At 45.3% G+C, this 20,957-nt stretch overlaps 1 protein-coding gene across 6 annotated transcripts in view; it reads right to left on the bottom strand.

Annotated features, from left to right (window-relative positions):
* bckdhb (branched chain keto acid dehydrogenase E1 subunit beta) overlaps positions 1-20,957 on the bottom strand; it is a 536,758-nt gene that overhangs the window by 482,663 nt on the left and 33,138 nt on the right. For all 6 annotated transcript variants that reach the window (XM_085997678.1, XM_085997676.1, XM_085997679.1 and 3 more), the window contains exon 3: positions 4,454-4,522. In XM_085997678.1, the coding sequence (XP_085853804.1) occupies positions 4,454-4,522 (69 nt within the window). The remainder of the gene's footprint in view (positions 1-4,453; positions 4,523-20,957) is intronic.

The following is a 20,957-nucleotide window of genomic DNA, read 5'->3' on the forward strand; positions in this document are numbered from 1 at the left end:
ATAAACTTGTACACGGCAATAATTAGGCCACTATTGGGCATTTCATTACAGAAAGCACATTAAAGCCAGAGAGCAAGCAGCATAGATTCACCGGCATAACAGCAGGGATGAGAAAAGACAGTTGTGATTACAAAATTGAGTTCCGGGACTAATTTTTACTGCAGCAAAGAAGGCTGAGGAGATTTTTGAAATATTGATTTTTTTTTGTTAAATCATTTGTTCTTGGAATGTGGGCGACACTGATAAAGCTGCATTTTTATTAGCTATCCTTTGTTATCCTGAAAAGCTGGCGGTGGGCCTTCTCCTTTAAACACTGCTGCCCTTGTGCTCATGGTGCTCCACAATGATTGCAGGTAGGGGTTTTTGATATTCTGACCCAGCAATGATGAATGTTGGTATCTATCCAAGTCAGGAAGGTGTGTGAACTGGAGGGGAAGTTGGAGGTGATGAGCACGATGTTGCTGCTCTTGTCCTTCTTGGTGGTAGAGGTCATGGAACTGGAAAGTGCTATCAAAGCAAGTTTGATAAATGGCTGCAACCTGTCGTTAGCACATACTGCAGCCACAGTGTTTTGGAGATGGAGGGGGTGAATATTGAGTCCAGTGGCGGGGGCACCAATCAAGCAGACGGCTTTCTCCTGGATAGTGTTGAGCTTCTCGAGTGTTGTTGCAGCTGCACCCATCCAGGTGGATGGTGATTATTCCATCACTGCTGTTAACACACTGAAAAATATAGATTTTCTTTTGGATCAAGCCGATGCCTGACACTGCCAGAAACTCATCGGGCTGGATTTTGCTACGGGGGCAGGTTGGAGGTGGGAAACCCACATTCGGGCTTGTTGTCCCGCCTCCATGGAGATGTGGCCAACCCACTGGATTTTCCTCTGATTGACCTTGTTGAGCCCGCCCTGTGGGCTCAGCAGGCCAATTAAGGGCCACCCGGCAACAGGTGACGTCAGAGATTGACATTTCATCTGTCAAAAGCTTTTGGCAGATGAAATATCAGTGTTTACCAGCTGTTTGAAGCTGTCAAGCACTGAGAAACTGCTAATTCAGCCTCAGTCCTTTCTAAGGATGACTTTAAAATCATTTTGCTGCAGAAACCAAGAAGATGATTTTTTTTTTTTTTTTAAATCGGAGCTTCTGTGGTTCTTGCAGCCGACTCCCGACACCGGAATGCAGGACTCCTGTAAAGGTAAGTAAAAGTAAGTTAAACTTATTTAAACACTTTAAACACTTGCAAAACACTTACCTTTGCACTCCTGCACCCCTCACTCACCTGAACACTGGGCATCTCGACCCCTCCAAGACCTCAGACCCACGTCCCGCCTCGAAAACTTTGTGGTTTGGAGCTGTCGGGAAGCCCACAAACCAGCAATAAAAATCGCGAGTAGGCAAAAAACTACCTGTTAACTACCTGTTAACAGGCAGTTTAATTGCCTTTAATCCCTTCCCGCCTCTGGGAGTCGGGTTCCAGCACTTGTCGGCAACCCGACTCCTATGAAATTGATATGGAGGCGGGATGGGGTTGGGACCCCCGGATCTCCGATTTTTAATCGCCCGCACGCCTCCAACCCGACTCCAGGGGCTTAGGAAAATCCAGCCCATCATGTTTAAAGTCTCGAAACCAATCTACTGAAAAATTCAGAGATGTAGAGTTTCTGTCTGCCTGGAATTGAGTGCACACTGCACAGAGACGCACATCCCAGTTAGCTAATTCTGGATGGCCTACGCAGAGGATGTAAAAACTTAGGGACCCTCAAATGTGCACAAGATGCAGCTGGCGTTTAATCAGCTAAAACCACACTTAACTTAACCTATACAGAGTACTTATAAACTTTCCAGTGCTTGTATGGCTAGAGCCACCAATATCCTTCAGGGCACTGCCTTACAGGAGTCAACTGGAAAGAATCACCTTGTCCAGTCACCCACCTAATCCTCCAGGTCTCATTAATGAGCAAGATCAGATTATCGAGCCTACCATAGAGAAGTTAACTCGCTTACAATCTTTCAATTTTTCCTTCTACTCTGTATCTCTACTTGGTATTTCCCACTAATATCGGCTGAAATTTCCACTTCCCTCAATGGTTTGCACCCTTAATTCCCTATGCCCCCTCAGTGTATGAAGCAGCGCATCACAGCAAAATGTTCTAGCTTATGTAACAATTCCCTGCAATTAAGACATCACCTCAACAGTCCACAGTGGAGAAAGGGAAGCCATATACATGCATGGATACAATGACTGTTCATAAAACCTGCAAAACAATGCTGATGTGTTACTTTTAATTTTCCCATAATTTTGCATCACAAATACAAAATTATCCCTTTATTATATCATCAATTACATGATACATTTAGGTTTGGTAAAAGTCCAATAAAATGTCAAGTGCAAGACATGATGGCAAGAAGGTGCAATCTCTAACTCTTTGCTTGCTACAGCGAGCCACCGAACAAAGATCATCACATGGTCAATCATTGCTCACCCAGCGTGTTAGCTGAAGAAAACTGACCAGTGCTGAAGAATATCACTTACCTGGGAGCAAATTGTCCACCCCAAATTTGGCCATAGGTAGTGTATGGCCTAGTGACACTAAACTGGTCTCTTAATAAAAGAAAACTGTGTTCCGTACAGAGTGTTCGTACAAAATGTTTAATAGGCATGTTCCAATGCAATAACCACTCCCTAACAGAACTTTCAAAGGAAACCTAGAGGACAAAGAGAGGAAAGCCAATTTCTTTATATTCTTCAGCACAGAGCTCAGCCAACAAAAATGCCTGCAGTGCCAGCCTGGTCTCTACAATGCCAGACTCTCAAGTAGCAGATGAACAGTCACAATTGTATTTCCTCCTCAAAGCAAGGGTTTTTTAGTCTTGGGATGAAGGAATATCCAGTCAGGCTAAATGTCCCTCCAGACAGAATGATTAAGGAACAGCAATGGCCATGTGCATGGACATATCAACGGGATGTTCCACACTCACAAACAAATTAGGATTTTTTTTTAAATTCAGAAAACTATTTTTGCCAATGTTGATCAAACACAAACAAACATTCTGCAAACTGTAAAGGAAAATAGTACTGAAATGCTTAAATAATTCACACCACTAGCCTTTTCTCAATACAACATTTTTGCCATTCAGGTACACAGTACATAGAAAATATTTTAAACTGAGTATTGAAGAGTTCATGAATGCTTTCTGAACGCAAATTGAACTACAGCTTTAAATTCACTATTGGAAATTTTAAATGCACACAACTATTTTAGCTCATTATGTCAGTAAATGTAATAACATTGTCCAGAAGGTGTATACGAGTGGAATCATCCTTAAATGAGATGTGCAAGCTTAGGTTTGCAGCATCACGACACAAGCTTTGGCATTACAAGCATTTCTTTTTAAGCAGCAGTCATTAATATACCTCATATAGATGGCATTGTATTTCCCAGTTTCACTTCTAAGAATTTAAGAAAAAAAAGTAAAAAAGAAAATGTCAATTATCCTGTTGAGTTCATCCTTCCAGTATTTTAGTATATCCAGTCCAGCATGCAACTACATTTTGCACTTCCCTTTGATTCCAAATGTTTATTAACCTTTGAGCAGACATTTTTTCTAAGATCTGTTTTAAAATTTTGTTCCACTAATTTAATATCTTCTTGCTTTACTGCCTGACTGACCGTCAAGCAATATTTTATATATCTCACTGAAGTTACCCTTTAACCACCTTCTTGCTAGTGCTTAAGCTTCTCTAATCTACCATTATAACTCAACCCCTTACACTTCTTATTGCTCTTCTCTACATTATTTCCAATGCACACATATCCCTTTTAAAGTGTGGGACCAGAATTGCTCCAGGCCACTAGAAATATCAAGCCAGCAATCCGGGCTGGAAGAAGGCAATTCCGGGAACACGGCAGGGGGGATGTTGTCCACTCTCGGGTGCAGGATGGGGGAATCCAGTGCAACAGTGGCCCAGGTTGTTTTATGGGTGCCCAGACTACCAGTACTGTCCTAAATTGGTAATCATGATCCTATGTGCATCATAGGACCCCGATTGGCATATTAAAAGGACGCACCGCTATCTCAGGCAAATGCTTTGGTCGCCTAGCAATCAGCCCTGGGGACAGATGTGGTCAGGGACACCGTCGGCAGGAATGGGACAGGAGGATATTCCTCATGATTTTCAGAGCACTACCACTCATTTTGGCTGGGGGGCTCAAAATCTCCCCCCATGGTTTTTTTCACTACAATTTCTCATTAGTCACATTAACTCCTCCTCAACCAAGTTTCTTCTAATTATTCTAACATTGGATATTAGTAAATGTATAATCATAAATAATTTTAAAAAGGATAACGATTCAATTAACAAAGCACAAGTATATCTTGCAGTTGTGGATGTCATCTAAACTAGTTTGTAACACACTCTTAGATGTTAACTATATAGAAAGTACATAACTTACCATATTTGTCCCTGAGTCCAACTGTACACCGGAAAACTCCTCCAAAAGCAACGTCCTCTCCAAAAATCACTTTAAAAGAAATAAAAACTTGTTAAAGTTACATTGTCCAACAAACTAACCAAAATGGCGGGAAAAAAGTGTGTTTGGACAAAGATAAAAGCAAAATTGTGAATATTGGAAATCTGAACTAAAGATGAACCATCATACTCAGAAACTATTTTTTCTCTCCAGACTTAGGCATGCGAAGCGCATGCGCTAAAACCCAGCACTTGCGATCCGTCAAGAATCTTAACAGATCACACGCATCCCCAGGAGAAGTGCCTCTGCGGGTGGAGAGTTTCCCTTTTTGCACAACTTCCGCCCGCTGAAAGGCCATAGAATTCTTACGCCTGGTAAAAGCAGGCGTATGGCCTTTTACCAGCATAAGAGTTTAAAATAACATTAAAATAATTTTTTTTCAATCATTTAAATATTTAAAAACCTGTGCTATAAGGTAAGGTTATTTTTAGCCCCTTTAAAACATTTACATTTATTTTTCAAAATATTAAATTTTTGTAAATATTTAATGGCATTTTAATTAATTTTATATATGTAATGGTTTTTATTTATTTATTTCAGTGCGTTGGTGCATTTTTGCAGTCATCCCCATTCATACTTTTGACAGTTCTGTGCGTACGGAACTGTCAAAAGTATGAAGGGGGTTCCCTTCTTCCATTGGTTCGCCTGGTCCACGTGATCCCAGGGGCGCTTGCGAACCGCATGCGCCCCTAGGATACGTGGGCCTCTGCGCATTTCAAAGAGGAGAGGCCCAGGATCGTAGGCCTCGGTATCTACGGAACTAGCAGGTAAGTTCGTAGATTTTTTTCCGATCGGAGGCATCCGCCCGCAGGAAGCCTCCGATCGGAAATTCAGGGCCTATGTCTTTCTGGCATTTTCTGTTTTAACTTAAGAAAATGTTTCCACACAGTTATAGGCAGTATAAGAGCATTAGAGTTCTACACCCTGGCTCCATGGTAGCACTCTTGTCTTTGAGTCAGAAGATTGTAGATTCAAGTCCCACTCCAGACTAGAGCACAAATTCTAGGCCGACACTCCAGTGCAGTAGAGGGAGTAGAGCACTGTCGGAGGTGCTGTCTTTCAGATGAGATGTTAAACCAAGGGGACGTAAAAGATCCCATGGCACTATTTGAAGAGCAGGTGAGTTCTCAGTGTCCAGGCCAATATTTAACCCTCAACTAACATCACTAAACAGATTATCTGGTCATTATTGCATTGCTGTTTGAGGGACCTCGTTGTGTGCAAATTGGCTGCCGCATTTCCTATATTACAACAGTGACTACAAGAGTGTAAAGCGCTTTGAGACTTCCAGAGGTCTTGAAAGGCAATATATATATGCAAGTCTTCCTTTTCTTTCTTCTGCACCCATGATCTTTCTTCAGAAAGCAAAGACAATTTTGCCTGTAAAGAGGAATACCTTACAGACTAAAAGGCAATTTCATGGGCAGGGTAACTTCGCTAGTGACAATTTTTAGTCATTATAATCTGAAGAGAACATTATTATGCTAAGCACAGGATGGAATGGAAATCATGACTTTAGGGCAAGCAACAATCATACCTAATGTCTGTAGAATTCCATAACTTCTCTTGCAAAAATTGCCTTTACACGTGTCAAAATGGCTATATTTCCTGCCTATGATCCTTAGAATAGTGAAAGTTATTTGTAAGGTTTATAAAGTGACTTTAAATGCAGGGAAGAGGGAGACTGGGGTAGTGGGAGGGAGAGGGAAAATCATGATCAAAAAGAATGGTTTTAATGAAGCTTCTGAAGGCAGGTGGGTGTGATGCGGAGGAAGCTCTGGAGGTAAAGGTAGAATGTCTGAAGAAGCAGGTGCCAAAAGGCAGAGCAGGGCGGTGAGCAATGAGGAATACGTTGGTGTCATAGAAGAGGCAGCTGCGTGCATGATATATGGATGGAAACAACACTAATATAAAGTGGGGTGAGGCAATGGTGGATTTTGAAGGCTAAGGATGAGATTTTAGTCAATTCACTGAGTGCAGGGAGCCAATGAAGCTTGGCAAAGACAGGGCAATGGAGGTAAAGGCTTTGATGCAGGTGAGAAAGCAGCCACTGAGTTTTTGATGAGTAGTGGTTTACAAAACAAATTTATATAACGCCTTAGTTAAACTTCCCACGGCACTTCACAGGTGCGTTATCAGACAAAAACTGACACCAAGCCAAAGGAGGAGATATTGGGCCATATATTCCGATCCCTGCGGGTGTGTACGCGCTGTGTATCCACCCGTAGGGACATCGGAAATGCCGGTTTCAGGCATGCCAAGTGCATGCGCTGAAAACTGGCATTTCCGGTCTGTCAAGAATCCTCTTGACTGATTGGATGCCTGCCCTGGAGGGGGGCCTCTGTGGGGGGAGAGTTCCACTTTCTGCAGAACCTCCGCCCGCAGAAAACCCTTAGAAATCTTACACCTGGTAAAAACAGGCCAAAGGCCTGCCTTTACCAGCATAAGAGTTGAAAAGAAAAGTTAAAAAAAAAATTTCAATCATTTAAAAATACTTTTCAAAATGTTAAGTTTATTTTTAGCCCAGTAAAAAACTTTAATTTTTTTTTCAAAAAATTAATTTGGTTTAAAATATTTAATTTATTGTAATTTCAACTCATTTTAAAAATGTGATTTTTTTTTAATGTATTTAATGTTTTGCAGTGTTTTTGGGGTGATCTCCATTCATATATTTGGCAGGTCTATCAGTCAAGTGAATGAAGGGAGATTCCCTTCTTTGATAGGCTCCCCATGGCCCACATGATCCCAAGAACGCTTGCGAACTGCATGTGCCCCTGGGATACGTGGATCCTGCGCACTTCGAGTTGGAGAGACCCAGGAGCGGAAGTGTCCGGACCTCGGGAGTCCTCAGTTAAGTCCATAGATTTTTTTCCAGATCGGACGCCTCCGCACGCAGGAAGCCTCCAGTCGGAAAATACGAGCCACTGTCATAGAAGTTTATGACACAGAAGGAGGCCATTCAGCCCATTATGTATGTATGTACCGGCCGAAAAAGAGCTATTCAGCCTAATCACACTTTCCAGCTCTTGGTCCGCAGCCTTGCAAGCCATAGCACTTCAAGTGCACATCCAAGTACTTTTTAAATGTGATGAGAGTTTCTGCCTCGAACACCCTTTCAGGCAGTGCATTCCAGACACCACTAACCACTGGGTGAAAACATTTCTCCTCAACTCCCCTCTAATCCTTCTACCAACACTATTTGATTTCACTGGAACAAAAACCAGGAGGGTTCTATAAAAGAATCCACTCTACCAGTTAACGGCCCAGGAGGCAAAGTTGAAAATTACCCTATGTCTCTATGTAACAATGCTTCAGCTTGTATTTTTGAAAATGGTTTTACTACAAACTGAACTATTTCAGTAGGATTTTAACCTTTAAAGCTATTGGGGTCAATTTTATCTCAGGTGTGGGGAATTGGTGGGTTCCCTGAATTTAGTGATTCCCACACGATTCTAAATGGTTCTGTGAGATTGATGCAATTTTAACTCAATTGGCCAATTGATTTCCAGAGTGTGGGAAGCCTTGGCAATTGAGTATTTCCAGTCAGAAAGTCGCAGAATATGACATCATCATTGCTGCTGCTTTTAAGGTCCACAGCAAGCCTTACTTCCTCTGCAGGCTTCCAAACTTCACCATTAAGATGGCACAGGAGCCTGCAGGAGCAACGGCCAGCAGGAGGGCCAGATCTGCCCCCAAATTTGATGAGGCTTCACTGCAGGCATTACTTGATGGTGCTAGGGCCCACAGGGGGGTCCTGTTCCCTTCTTCAGGGAGGAAGAGGCCTCCCAGCCAGACCAAGGCTGTGTGGCTACAGGTGGCAGGTCAAGTCAACTGCTTGCGGCTAACATGAAGAACGTGGTTGCAGTTCAGGAAACGATTCCATGACCTTCTTCACACTGGAAAATAAGTACTGTATGATGTTTCCATCACCCTCAATCTGATCCCCATTGCCTTTCCTCACCAGCACTCAGCTTTAGTAATCTCTTCCTGCACATCCCACTAGACACTCACATCCATGCACCCTTACCCATTCCCTCTCTCTCTATGCTCACATTCACAGAACTATGCCACCATGCAGCCCTCACACTCCCTCTCACTCTGATGCTTTGAACACAACTGACAACACACAGGGAGGGCCCTTGGTATTGCAACCTCACTCCATCTTTGTCTCCTTCTAAGTATCTATGCTATGCAATCTCTGCACTCACTCCTTCATTCTCACTCAACCTCCACTTGTCTCCCTCATTGCAGGAAAAGAGAGCTCACAACAGGAGAGCACGAGCCAGGACAGGAGGAGGGCCGCCCTCATTAGCCCAGCTCACCCCCTGGAAGGAAGGCGTCCTGGAGATTGCTGGGGCTGACCAAGATGTGGACGTTGGGGAAGGACAGGCAGGAGCATCCCCGCAAGTTGGTGACAGAATAGTTTTCCAACTCTCTCATTGGCATTGCATGAGTCGCTGATAATGATTCTGAAGCTACATCATATGGACTTATGATCATCTGCAAAATGCAATGTGCATGTAACCTTGGCATCACATCTCTAACTTTTTCCTTGACTCCCCCACAGGACCATCGAGAGCCCCCGTCACCACTGTGCAGGAGGAAGAGCCGGAGCAGCCAGACTCCTCAGAGGAATCTGCAACCTCTGAGGGCGCAGCGTCATCAGAAATAAGCGCACCCAGCACCAGCGCAGACACTCACACCTCGGTGGGACCTTCGGGACATAGAGTAGTGTTGTCACCTGGTGTATCACAGCTCACAAGTGAGCATCAGCAGATTGTGGAGATGGAGCTGTGTAGAGCCCTCGTCGGAGGGCGCAGGACTCTGCCAGCTCGGCTCAGCTGCATGTTGACCCTCTGCCTCTGGGTCCATCCATAAGATCAGAGGTGATGGAACTCCATGCACAGATGCAGGAGTCTCTGGCAGGTTTTGTCTCTAGGGTCGCTGCGAGTGTGGAGCGAATGGAGGAGTCCATAGCGAACATGAGCAGAGCCTTTGTGGAGTCATTGGCACATGAACGCATCAACACGGAAAGGATGGCTACCTACATGGAAATGATTGTTGCCTCCGTGGTAAGGCTGGCTACGGTAGAGGAGAGGAGGGCTACGGCCATGGAGGAGGTTAGTCGCCAGGGTATGGAAAACATGGTGAGTGTTCAGAATAGAATGACATCTCGAGGAGCGATGGGCATCTACTGAACAGAGAAACCAGACCTTCATGGAAGTCTTTGAGTAGGAATGCCATTGTAGATATGGGTCCCCATGGCCCCCCTGATGTGCAGCAAGCTGCTCTCAAGCCACTTGCAGGCACTGAGGAGGACCTGACCCACGAGAGGGAGGTTGGTGGCAGACCTCAAGGAAGTGGGGGCTCCTCTCCAAGCGCTCACTTCCATGCCACTGCAGAGCCATCGGTCAGAGCCCCGCCGGAATACACACCCAATGGAGATAGAGGTCTCAACCCCTGCACAGCCGCAGGAGCAGCAGACTGCTGGCGAGCCCTCACAGGCTTGCCATCCCAGAGGGCGCCCACCAAAGGTGTCGAGACAGGAGCAGCAGGAAAGTGAGCAAGGGGCCTCCACATCTGCTGAAGCTACAGGGGAACCACTACGTAGGAGCATGCGTAAGAGGAAAATAAAGCACAAATAGTCACAAGGGTAGTCACTTGGGTGAAATGCTGTGTATTTTGTGAAAATGCCATCAGTTGTGTGTTTTTCATAAAAATTCTGATCGCAACTTCTGCAGTTGTGGCGTGCGTCATTTTGCGAATGGGGCTGGAGGTCCTCTAATGCCAAGAAGGGAAGGAAAAAAAGGCCTCCCATGCTTCTGGTAGGTGCCTCAGTTGAGGAAGCGCTGAGTGAGGGTGGCGAGAGGGGTCTCACAGGAGGTCACACTGGAGAAGTGTGTGAGGCTCCAACCTTCCACAAGTGTGGTTAGGCCTGGTAAAAGTTGCCCCAGACCTGAGACAACAAAGTCCTGCCACCTGCAAATGATGATTGATCAAATATCCTCTTTAATGTTCGACCTGCAGCTGATAGTCAACAAGCCAATAGTGTTCACGCCAGGTTTCACAGGCGTGATCCCCACCAGGCGCGTTTTACGTGGGAAAAGGGTTAAACAGGCAAGGGCCTGTTAAAATGGGATTATAAAGGCCAATCAGTGCTGTTTAAGGGCCCTAAAGACCAGTCCCACCTGTTGCAGGCGGGACTGATTCGGGTCAATCAGACACACCTAGGTTAAAATGGCGTGGAGGCGGGAACCAGGCGGGGGGGGGGGGTCCCGACCCCTGGGTTTTGCGATTTTAACCCCCCGCACGCCTAAAAGCTCGCCTGTCGGCTGCGTTAAAATCGAGCCCATTAACTTTAATTTTTACTTCAGAAAGCTAGTCAAGCTAAGAAACAGAGAGACACTGTCTCATTGTTTACATGTAAATGCCATCACATAAAATTTTGTTTAATATAGCTACTGAGGGTGAGTGAAATGCTAACTATTTGATGTTGAGTGGAAGATTTTTTTTGTCTATCAATCTGGTAAAATGGCAACCATTTTGAATGGGACTCTTAAATAATACGTTAAGGTAATTTCTGGAAGCTTTTCTGATTAACAGGAAGGCTGAACATTTACAAAAGATGTTGCTTGCAAGCCCCACCCCTTCCAGCCACTTGCCAACAGATTCAAAATTGCTAATTGAATTGTGCAGGTTGAAAGTAGAAATAAAATGTTATTAAAGCAGCCATGCATTTACTCAGGGTTCCAGAGAAGCAGAGACAGTGAATGGAATTTGTGCAGTATTGTGGTAAAACCACTAATGAACTCCTGTACAAATGAATAACTGTCTTTAAAGCAATGTTACAGCACCTATGTCCGTTTGCTGAGTGTAAACAAGCTTTCTGTAAAAACCCTGAAACAACGCAATGACGTCATCACGTTGGTCACATGGTGCCCCGAGTGGCGGGAAACGTGATGACGTCAGAGGTGGGAGGTTCTGGGTTCAGACCTCATGGAACTAGTTACTGTGTAGACCTGTTTGCTGTTGCTCCTGCATGTTTTTGTTTTGTTCACCAGTTTAATTAAATTCGGTTAATTTACTGAACTGCCTCGACCTCAGTGATTTAGATAGGAATCCGTTGATTCCTACATTGGTGACCCCGTAGCTTCACGGACGATTTTCGCGGAGACAAGCTCGAGAACAAGATGGATGTAAATGCAGCGAGTTTGAAGCTCCCTCAATTTTGGGAACAACAGGCAGCCTCCTGGTTCGTTCAAGCGGAGGCTCAGTTCCAACTGCGAAACATAGCGCTGGATCAGACCCGTTACCTGTATGTGGTCTCCGCACTGGACAGCTCAACGGCTTCCCGCATTATCAGCCTGCTGGAGACCCCGCCCGCGGAGAACAAGTACGAAACGCTCAAGGCGCGCCTCCTGCAGGTATTCGGTCTCACAAAGACGGAGCGCGCACGACGCTTGCTCGCACTCCCCGGGTTAGGCGATGCTAAGCCTTCCGAGTTGATGAGCCACATGTTCACCCTCCTCGGGTCTGAGCCGCAGTGTTTTATATTTTGTGAACTGTTCCTCAGCCAGCTCCCTGAGCAGGTACAAGCAGCCCTGGCCAGGTCGACGGCTACAGACGGTGTGGCGCTCGCGGCCAAAGCCGACACCATTTACGTGGTGATGCAACAGTATTGCACCACCTCAACGCACCCCGCCTCCAAGAACCCCGCCTCGGCACCTCCACAGACCAGCTTTTGCTACTACCACGCCCGTTTCGGTCAGAAAGCCAGATGCTGCCGACCCCCGTGTAAATTCGTGCCACCGGCACCGAGAAAGCAGCAACACCGATTGCGCGACCGGAAGGAAAGCCCCGAGGTCGGTTTCGCCTCCACAATGACAGTTGGTGATTCCGGGAATATCGGAGTCGCTCCGACAGGATTGTCCGACCTCCTCGGCGATTGACTTTGATGATTAAAGACACTTCTGGGGTGGGGGGTGGGGGGGCGCATGTGGTAAAACCACCAATGAGCTCCTGTACAAATGAATAACTGTCTTTAAAGCAATGTTACAGCACCTATGTCCGTTTGCTGAGTGTAAACAAGCTTTCTGTAAAAACCCTGAAACAACGCGATGACGTCATCACGTTGGTCACGTGGTGCCTCGAGTGGCGGGAAACGTGATGACGTCATGACGTCAGAGGTGGGAGGTTCTGGGTTCAGACCTCGTGGAACTAGTTACTGTGTAGACCCGTTTGCTGTTACTCCTGCATGTTTTTGTTTTGTTCACCAGTTTAATTAAATTTGGTTAATTTACTGAACTGCCTCGACCTCAGTGATTTAGATAGGAATCCGTTGATTCCTACAGTATAATATTAAATTTAAGAAAACATTATTTTTCCAGGAACCAACTATAAAATAATTTACAACTTAGTGCTACCAGAACCTGCCTTCCAACTGCTGACAGAGCCAAAGAATCTTTCAACAAACAAAATCTAACAATCCATCCCCATCCCAGTACCGCCAAACGCCACATTCCCCTTTCACAGTGCTGCGAGACCACAAGATTGCCCCTGCCCAAGTCTGTCAAATCCCAAGATCATTTTCCCAGTGCTAACAAAGACCAGGATCACCTCCCCATGCTGCTAAACCCCATGAAAACCCACAGTTCTGTGAAACATCAAGCACACACCTCCAATATGGAACATGTCATATATCATCTAGTTGTGTATTCTTGTATTTTAAAAGGATATGAAATAAAATTTAAATACATAGATAAATGAATAAATATAAAATAAAGGTCACTCGTTTATATATGAAATAAGCATAATGAATGCCACTGATTTACAGCTTTCACAAAAAAATGTTACAGAATTCAATCCCAAATCCATTCAAAACACAAAGTAATAAAAACAAAATTTGACTTATTCATTCATTGTAAATCAATGGCCCCAATAACACATGGCATAACACTCCTATTATATTACATTAAAAAAATGGTATATTCACCAACTCACCATGAACAACACAACAGGAGATCTGCTAGTTTATAGTAAAACATAAATTTGAGTATAAAGAAAGCATTTATGAGTTCTTATAAAACAGAGGAAATCTTCCACCATAGTGTTTTGATCCAACACAATGAAAATATTAATTCAGCAAACAATTTTTGCACAAAAATTAAGCCAAGTTCTACAGCTTCCGTCTACCATATTTTAATTGCTCTGTACTAACAGTTTTTACTAATGTGGCAAAAATATCAGTTCCTTTTATAATTATATACTGGTAACCCAAGAAGCAGGCAGAACTGGTCAGGTAAAGCTGAATTACAGCGAAGAAAAAATGGTAGACATCAATAGATGTAATTATATTCTGTTCTGCCAAAATGGCAAACTCCTATTATAAAAGTGTGGCAGACTTCACAGCAGTACTCTAGAAGGTGTAAAAAAAACACATTTCTGCCAACAGTCCTCGCCACATAATGGTTTTTATTGCAATCACTCTTCTCCTGTCAAATAAAAATCTGTTAAAAATCAAGTGGGCAAAAGCAAAATGCAGAGCAAAACTACACGAGTCAGCACAATGTGGCTGTGCACCAAGTGTTGGCACATATGCAGACTTTTTTCTGACACTTTACCTTGTACCGATTTTTAAATACCAAAAAATATGAGCAGTGAAACCTACTGAGAGGGAACATGGGAAGTAGACGGGCTGGCTGCAGCCACGTCTTTTGCCCTCCTGTTTGTGATGCCCTTTGCAAACAAAGAAATTACAATTCTAGTAATTGGAAGGGTCTGTTTACTAGAATTAGCCTTTAAAAATAAAAACAATGAATTTCAGGAAGGAATTTATTTTCTTTCCCTCAAATACTTTTACACACAGCTACAAAATAGGGAAACATGCAACCAATTATATCCCAAGCCATAATCAGCCGTTTTATTCCTTTTAACTGATAGATGGGAAGTCTTACTTTTTCTTTTAAATTGGCCAACACAAAGAACATTTTAGCCTGCTCCCAGACTAATTTATATAAACAGCTTCCCTACTGTGGTGTACTTTTGATCACAAAGCTTTCGAAAGGCTCAAAGGGCCAAATCGCCCACTCCTGCTCCTATTTCTTGTTTCCTCGTAACAAAGTAACCCAAGCAATCTTCCCACTCCACTCAGTCTTAAAATTCTGCCATAATTTTCCATGATGGAAATAAATCGCTTTCAGGTGACTTTTTCTGCTGTTCAAATATTTTTGCTGTTCTTGATCAGTATGTTTCCAGCCCAGCGAGGAAGGAGGCATTGCTGGATCTGATTCTGGGGAATGAGGTGGGTCAAGTGGAGCAAGTGTCAATGGGGGAACATTTAGGAAGCAGTGATCATAGTATTATAAGGTTTAGATTAGCTATGGAAAAGGACAGGGAGCAATCTAGAGTAAAAATACTTAATTGGAGGAAGGCCAATTTCAGTGGGTTGAGAATGGATCTGGCCCGGGTAAATTGGAATCAAAGATTGGCAGGCAAAACTGCAATCGAGCAATGGGCTGCCTTTAAAGAGGAGATGGTTCGGGTACAGTCGAGGTACATTCCCACAAGTGGGAAAGGTAGGACAACTAAAGTCAGAGCTCCCTGGATGACGAAAGAGATAGAGAGTAAGATGAAGCAGAAAAAGGGGGTGTATGACAGATGTCACGTTGAGAATACAAGTGAGAACCAGGCTGAATATAGAAGTTCAGAGTGGAAGTGAAAAAGGAAATATGAGGGGCAAAGAGAGAGTATGAGCATAGATTGGCAGCTAACATAAAAGGGAATTGTTGTGTATTTTGAATGTGTATTAGAATTGTCCCACATGGGATGCCATAGTGGTGATTTGCAGTGCACTATGGGAAATGTAGTGCATTGAGTGAAGAAGCACATTGTAAATAAAATGGCCGTTAACTAAACTCTCCACCCTGGAGTCCTTCTTAATTGTTATATAGGTAAGGGTATAAAACCCCTTGAGACACAACAAAACTGGCGACGAGGACAACGGACTTGCGCATCACTTTGTACTGGAATCGGCGATGTTTAAAGTAAGAAGTTCCTGTCTTTTCTTAATGGCGCGCCCGCAGTTTAGTGCTGATGCAATCGCCTCGTAAAGGTGGCGGCTCATGTGTTACACAAATAAGAAGGGGGAGAGTAACGATACAGTGAAATGAAGTAGAGGAAAAGGACTGTAAAAATAAAAACAAAAGTGGAGGAAAAGGACTGTAAAGATAAAAAAATGATAACAAAATGGCTATGCTAACCGGAGCGTTTGGACCATTTGATGAAACGGCGGAGCAATGGAGTGCTTATACAGAGCATTTCGGATTTTTCGTGACTGCAAATGGCATTAAAGATGACGTGAACGTGGCGACATTCCTCAGTGTGATCGGAGCAAAAACATTTGGCTTGTTACGGAGTTTGATGCACCCGGATAAGCCCGGCGCTAAGACATATGATCAGGTTGTGGAAGTTTTGGAAACACATTTCGCACCCAAGCCGCTGCTGATTGCCGAGAGGTTCAGGTTTCACAAACGAAACCAAGGGGAGGGTGAGTCCATAGCCGAATATGTTGCAGTGCTAAAGAAGCTAACTGAGCATTGTGAGTTTGGTGAAACTCTAAATGACACTGTCCGTGATAGGTTTGTGTGTGGATTAAGATGTGAAGCAACACAGAAGCGCTTGCTCACGACTGACAAACTGACGCTTAAATCAGCAGTGGAGCTCGCTGTGTCTATGGAGTTAGCAGCTAAAGATGCACAGCTGTTGGGGGCTGCAACAAGAGTGCACAGGGTAGCAGCTACACCGGATAAGCATGCAAGGGGCGCCAGAGAGTGTTACAAATGTGGAAGGTCAGGTCATCATCCATCTGACTGCTGGTGTAAAGACCTGACCTGTCAGAAATGTTAAAAGGACACATTGAACGTGTGTGTAAAGGGCAAAGCAAACAATCCTACACAGGGACACACAAAAACAAACAAGGGAACACATCCAACTGGCGTTTGAAAAAGAAAAACCTACACATAGTGAAACAAGAACAGGAAGAGAGTGACACAGACTCTGATGGGGAGCTGAATCTCCATGTGTTAACGGTGAATGGAGGCTCATCAGGCTATGAAGTCACTCCACTACTAGAGGGAATACCGGTCAAAATGGAGCTGGATATGGGGGCCGCTGTCTCCTTGATTTCAGAGAAGCTATTCAAAGAAAAACTGAACCACCTATCACTGACACTGGCCAAGCTCATCTTAAAGACCTACACTGGGGAAACAGTCTCAATGCTGGGTAAGACGGAGGTCAAGGTGGAGCTTAATGGACAAACCGTGATGCTGCCAGTTTACGTGGTCAAGGGTGACTATCCATCCCTGATGGGCAGGTCATGGTTGGAGAAAATTCATCTGGATTGGAAAAAAGTGAATGCGGTGTCAGTCGAAGAGGCGGGGCTAGCGGCAGTGTTGACAAAGCATGCGGCTGTCTTTGACGGAGAAGTGGGGAGTATGAAGGGGATTACGGTCAAACTCAAGGTGAAGCCTGACAGCCAGCCACGATTCCTGAAGGCCAGGAACGTTCCCTACGCCCTCAGACCAAAGGTGGAAGCTGACCTGGAGCGTCTGGTCAAGATAGGGGTCCTGGTGCCGGTTTCGCACAGTGAGTGGGCCACGCCCGTAGTACCAGTGATGAAGAGTGACGGCGCGGTTCGCTTATGTGGAGATTTCAAAGTAACAGTGAATCCTGTGCTCTCAGCTGAACAGTACCCCCTCCCCATCATTGAAGATCTTTTTGCGGGTCTAGCAGGCGGTCAGAAGTTTAGCAAGATTGATCTATGCCAAGCCTACTTGCAGATGCATGTAGAAGAGGACTCACAGAAGTACCTCACCATCACCACCCACAAGGGCCTCTACAGGTACTGCCGCCTACCCTTTGGTATAACGTCAGCACCAGCATTGTTTCAGCAGGCTATGGACCAGATCTTAAGCGGCATTCCAGGGGTACAATGTAATCTCGACGATATCCTTGTCACAGGAAAGGACGACAACGAGCATCTGCAGAACCTGACGAAGACACTGGGAAGACTTGAAGAATATGGCTTACGCGTTCGCAAGGACAAATGCGAATTTTTCAAGCCATCAGTGGAGTACCTAGGCCATGTCATCGACGCGGACGGCCTACACACAGCACCGTCGAAAGTGAAAGCCATTGCCGACGCTCCTGCACCTACAAATGTCGGCCAGCTGCGGTCATTCTTAGGTCTCCTGAACTATTACGGAAAGTTTATTCCACAGCTGGCATCACTGTTGAAGCCATTACATGAGTTGCTGTGTCAGGGCAAGGCCTGGGCGTGGACGAAGGAGTGCGAAGCTGCATTCAAGAAAGCCAAAGCAGCTTTGACTGACCCCAGAGTGTTGACGCACTTTGACCCGTCGTTGCAGATTCAGCTGGCCTGTGACGCATCGCCTTATGGCGTCGGCGCGGTCGTGTCCCACATCTTTCCCTCAGGTGAAGAGAAGCCTCAAGGTCAAGGTCCCTGAGCAAGGTGAAGGTGAAATACCCGCAGATCGAAAAAGAGGCTTTGGGCATCATCTTTGGAATCAAAAAGTTCCATCACTGCTTGTTCGGAAGGAAATTCACCTTGCTGACGGATCATCATCCTCTGACATCGATCTTTGGTCCACACACAGGAATACCCTCCCTGGCAGCGTGCAGGATGCAGCGCTGGGCGCTGATGTTAAGCGCTCACAATTACAACATCAAATACCGGAGGTCAGCAGCACATGGCAATGCGGGCGGATTGTCAAGACTTCCGCTGCCTGTGCCCTCTGAAGGCTGTGAGCAGAAGATTTTCTACTTTGACATGGTGAGCAATGCCCCTGTCACGGCCCGGCAGGTCAAGAAAGAGACCAGAGTGGACCCTACGCTATCCAAGGTGCTGGATCGGGTGATGCGAGGAGACGGATCACGGGTGTCAGACGCACCACCTGAGCTCCTACCTTACCTGTCAAGAGGGAAGGAGTTGTCTGTCACGTCAGGATGCCTCCTTTGGGGCATGCGAGTGATCATACTACCAAAGCTGCGGCAACATGTCCTCAACGAGCTGCACTCAGGACATTGTGGTATTGTCTGGATGAAGGAGCTGGCACGAAGCTACTTCTGGTGGCCCGGTCTGGATTATGAAATTGAAGTTGAAGCGAAATCATGCGAGACAACCAGGGATACGCCAAGAGCAGCGCCACTGCATCCATGGGAATGGCCGGCGACACCGTAGCAACGGATCCATCTGGACTTCGCGGGACCAGTGGAAGGAGCGATATTCCTGGTCGCGGTGGACTCCCATTCCAAATGGCCAGAGGTTGCAGTAATGTCCACTACCACTACGGGGAAAACCATCGAGACTCAGAGAGATGTTCGGGCGATTTGGTCTGCCGGAGCAGATCGTAACCGACAATGGAACACAGTTCACATCCCAGGAGATGGAGGAGTTCCTCAAGAGTAATGGAACCCAGCACACGTTCTCCGCGCCTTTTCATCCATCTACGAATGGATTGGCAGAGAGATTTGTCAGAACGCTGAAACACACGTTGAAAGCGGCAAGAAGTGATGCTCCTCTAAAGCAGCGCCTGAATGCTTTCTTGCTGAAATACCGAAACACGCCTCATGCTATGACTGGAGCATCTCCTGCTTACCTACTCATGGGAAGGCAGCTACGGACATGCCTTGACCTGCTGAGGCCAACGTCCACAGAAGCAGTGGTGCACGCCAATCAGCAGGATCAAGTCAGCAGACGAGCTCAGAGGTCCAAAGAACGACACTTTGTGGTGGGGGGCAAAGTCCTCGCGCGTAACTACACCACCCCGGAGCAGTGGGTCCCGGCTACGGTCATTCAAAAGACGGGCCCCGTTTCATACCGAGTCCGCACCGGAGACGACCGAACATGGAGACGGCATGTAGACCAGTTACTGCCAAGACAGTCGCCACAGGTAACCCAAGAAACAGAGGATCAAGGACCTGCTGGGGGCTCCAGCAGGGACTGGTCGTCCGACCCTGAAACAGTGGCACCATCCACTCTTGTGCCATCGAGGGAGGAAGCCACGCCTGCAGGGTCACGGGAGAGCCAGCCAGAGCCTGCTCCTGAGACGAGGCGTTACCCCCAAAGAGAAAGGCAGCCTCCAGAGCGCCTTAGTTACAGTTAGTGCTAACCTGTGTGCATGGGGCAGAATAATCCCCAGGGTTAGCGGAACGTAGAGGCAGTCTACCCTCTCTTCCAAAGTTATAGTCATTTTCAGTTATTCTGTTTTGTGGACATTCTATTTAAAGGGGGAGGAAATATGTTGTGTATTTTGAATGTGTATTAGAATTGTCCCACATGGGATACCGTAGAGGTGATTTGCAATGCACCATGGGAAATGTAGTGCATTGAGTGAAGAAGCACATTGTAAATAAAATGGCCGTTAACTGAACTCTCCACCCCGGAGTCCTTTTTAATTGTTGTATAGGTAAGGGTATAAAACCCCTTGAGACACAACAGGAATCCAAAAGTCTTCTATAGGCATATAAATAGTAAAAGGGTAGTAAGAGGAGGGGTGGGGCCGATTAGGGACCAAAATGGAGACCTATGCATGGAGTGAGAGGGCATGGCTGAGGTACTAAATGAGTATTTTGCATCTGTCTTTACCAAGGAAGAAGATGCTGCCAAAGTCATGGTGAAAGAGGAAGTAGTTGAGATACTGGATGGGATAAAAATTGATAAAGAGGAGGTACTAGAAAGGCTGGCTATACTTAAAGTAGATAAGTCACCAGGACCGGGTGGGATGCATCCTAGGATGCTGAGGGAAGTGAAGGAAGAAATCGCAGAGGTACTGGCCATAATCTTCTAATCCTCCTTAGTTATGGGGGTGGTGCCAGAGGACTGGAGAATTGCAAATGTTACACCCTTGCTCAAAAAAGGGTGGGGAAGCTTTTAGAAATGATAATCTGGGGCAAAATTAACAGTCACTTGGACAAGTGTGGATTAATTAAGGAAAGCCAGCACGGATTTGTTAAAGGCAAATCGTGTTTAACTAACTTGATGGGAGTTTTTTGATGAATCAGTTACACCGTGACTTTGCCTCTCTCCGGCTAAAGGAAGTGTCTCTTTTTTTAAACTTACAAACTTTTATATTTCCCTCGGTGATTGTTAGGGTGAAAATTATATAGCTTAAAGCAGCAACATAAAGAGTTAAAGAATGTATTGTAAGAAGTGAACTTGTAAATAAGAAACAATGGCACAAGACAAAACAAACTCAGCTTAAGACGGGGCAGGAATTAACTGTTTGTGTCTGCTCCCATCAAAACCATTGTGCTTGACATTATTGTTGAATAGTTATTGAATGTGGGAAACACTAAATATTTCACAATTATTCAGTGGTGCAGCCTTCTGCAAACTATTTGCTGGAAG

This window comes from Somniosus microcephalus, chromosome 9, assembly GCF_052327205.1.
Source record: "Somniosus microcephalus isolate GS21.2 chromosome 9, FLI_Smic_1.0, whole genome shotgun sequence".
NCBI classification, from domain to species: Eukaryota; Metazoa; Chordata; class Chondrichthyes; order Squaliformes; family Somniosidae; genus Somniosus; species Somniosus microcephalus.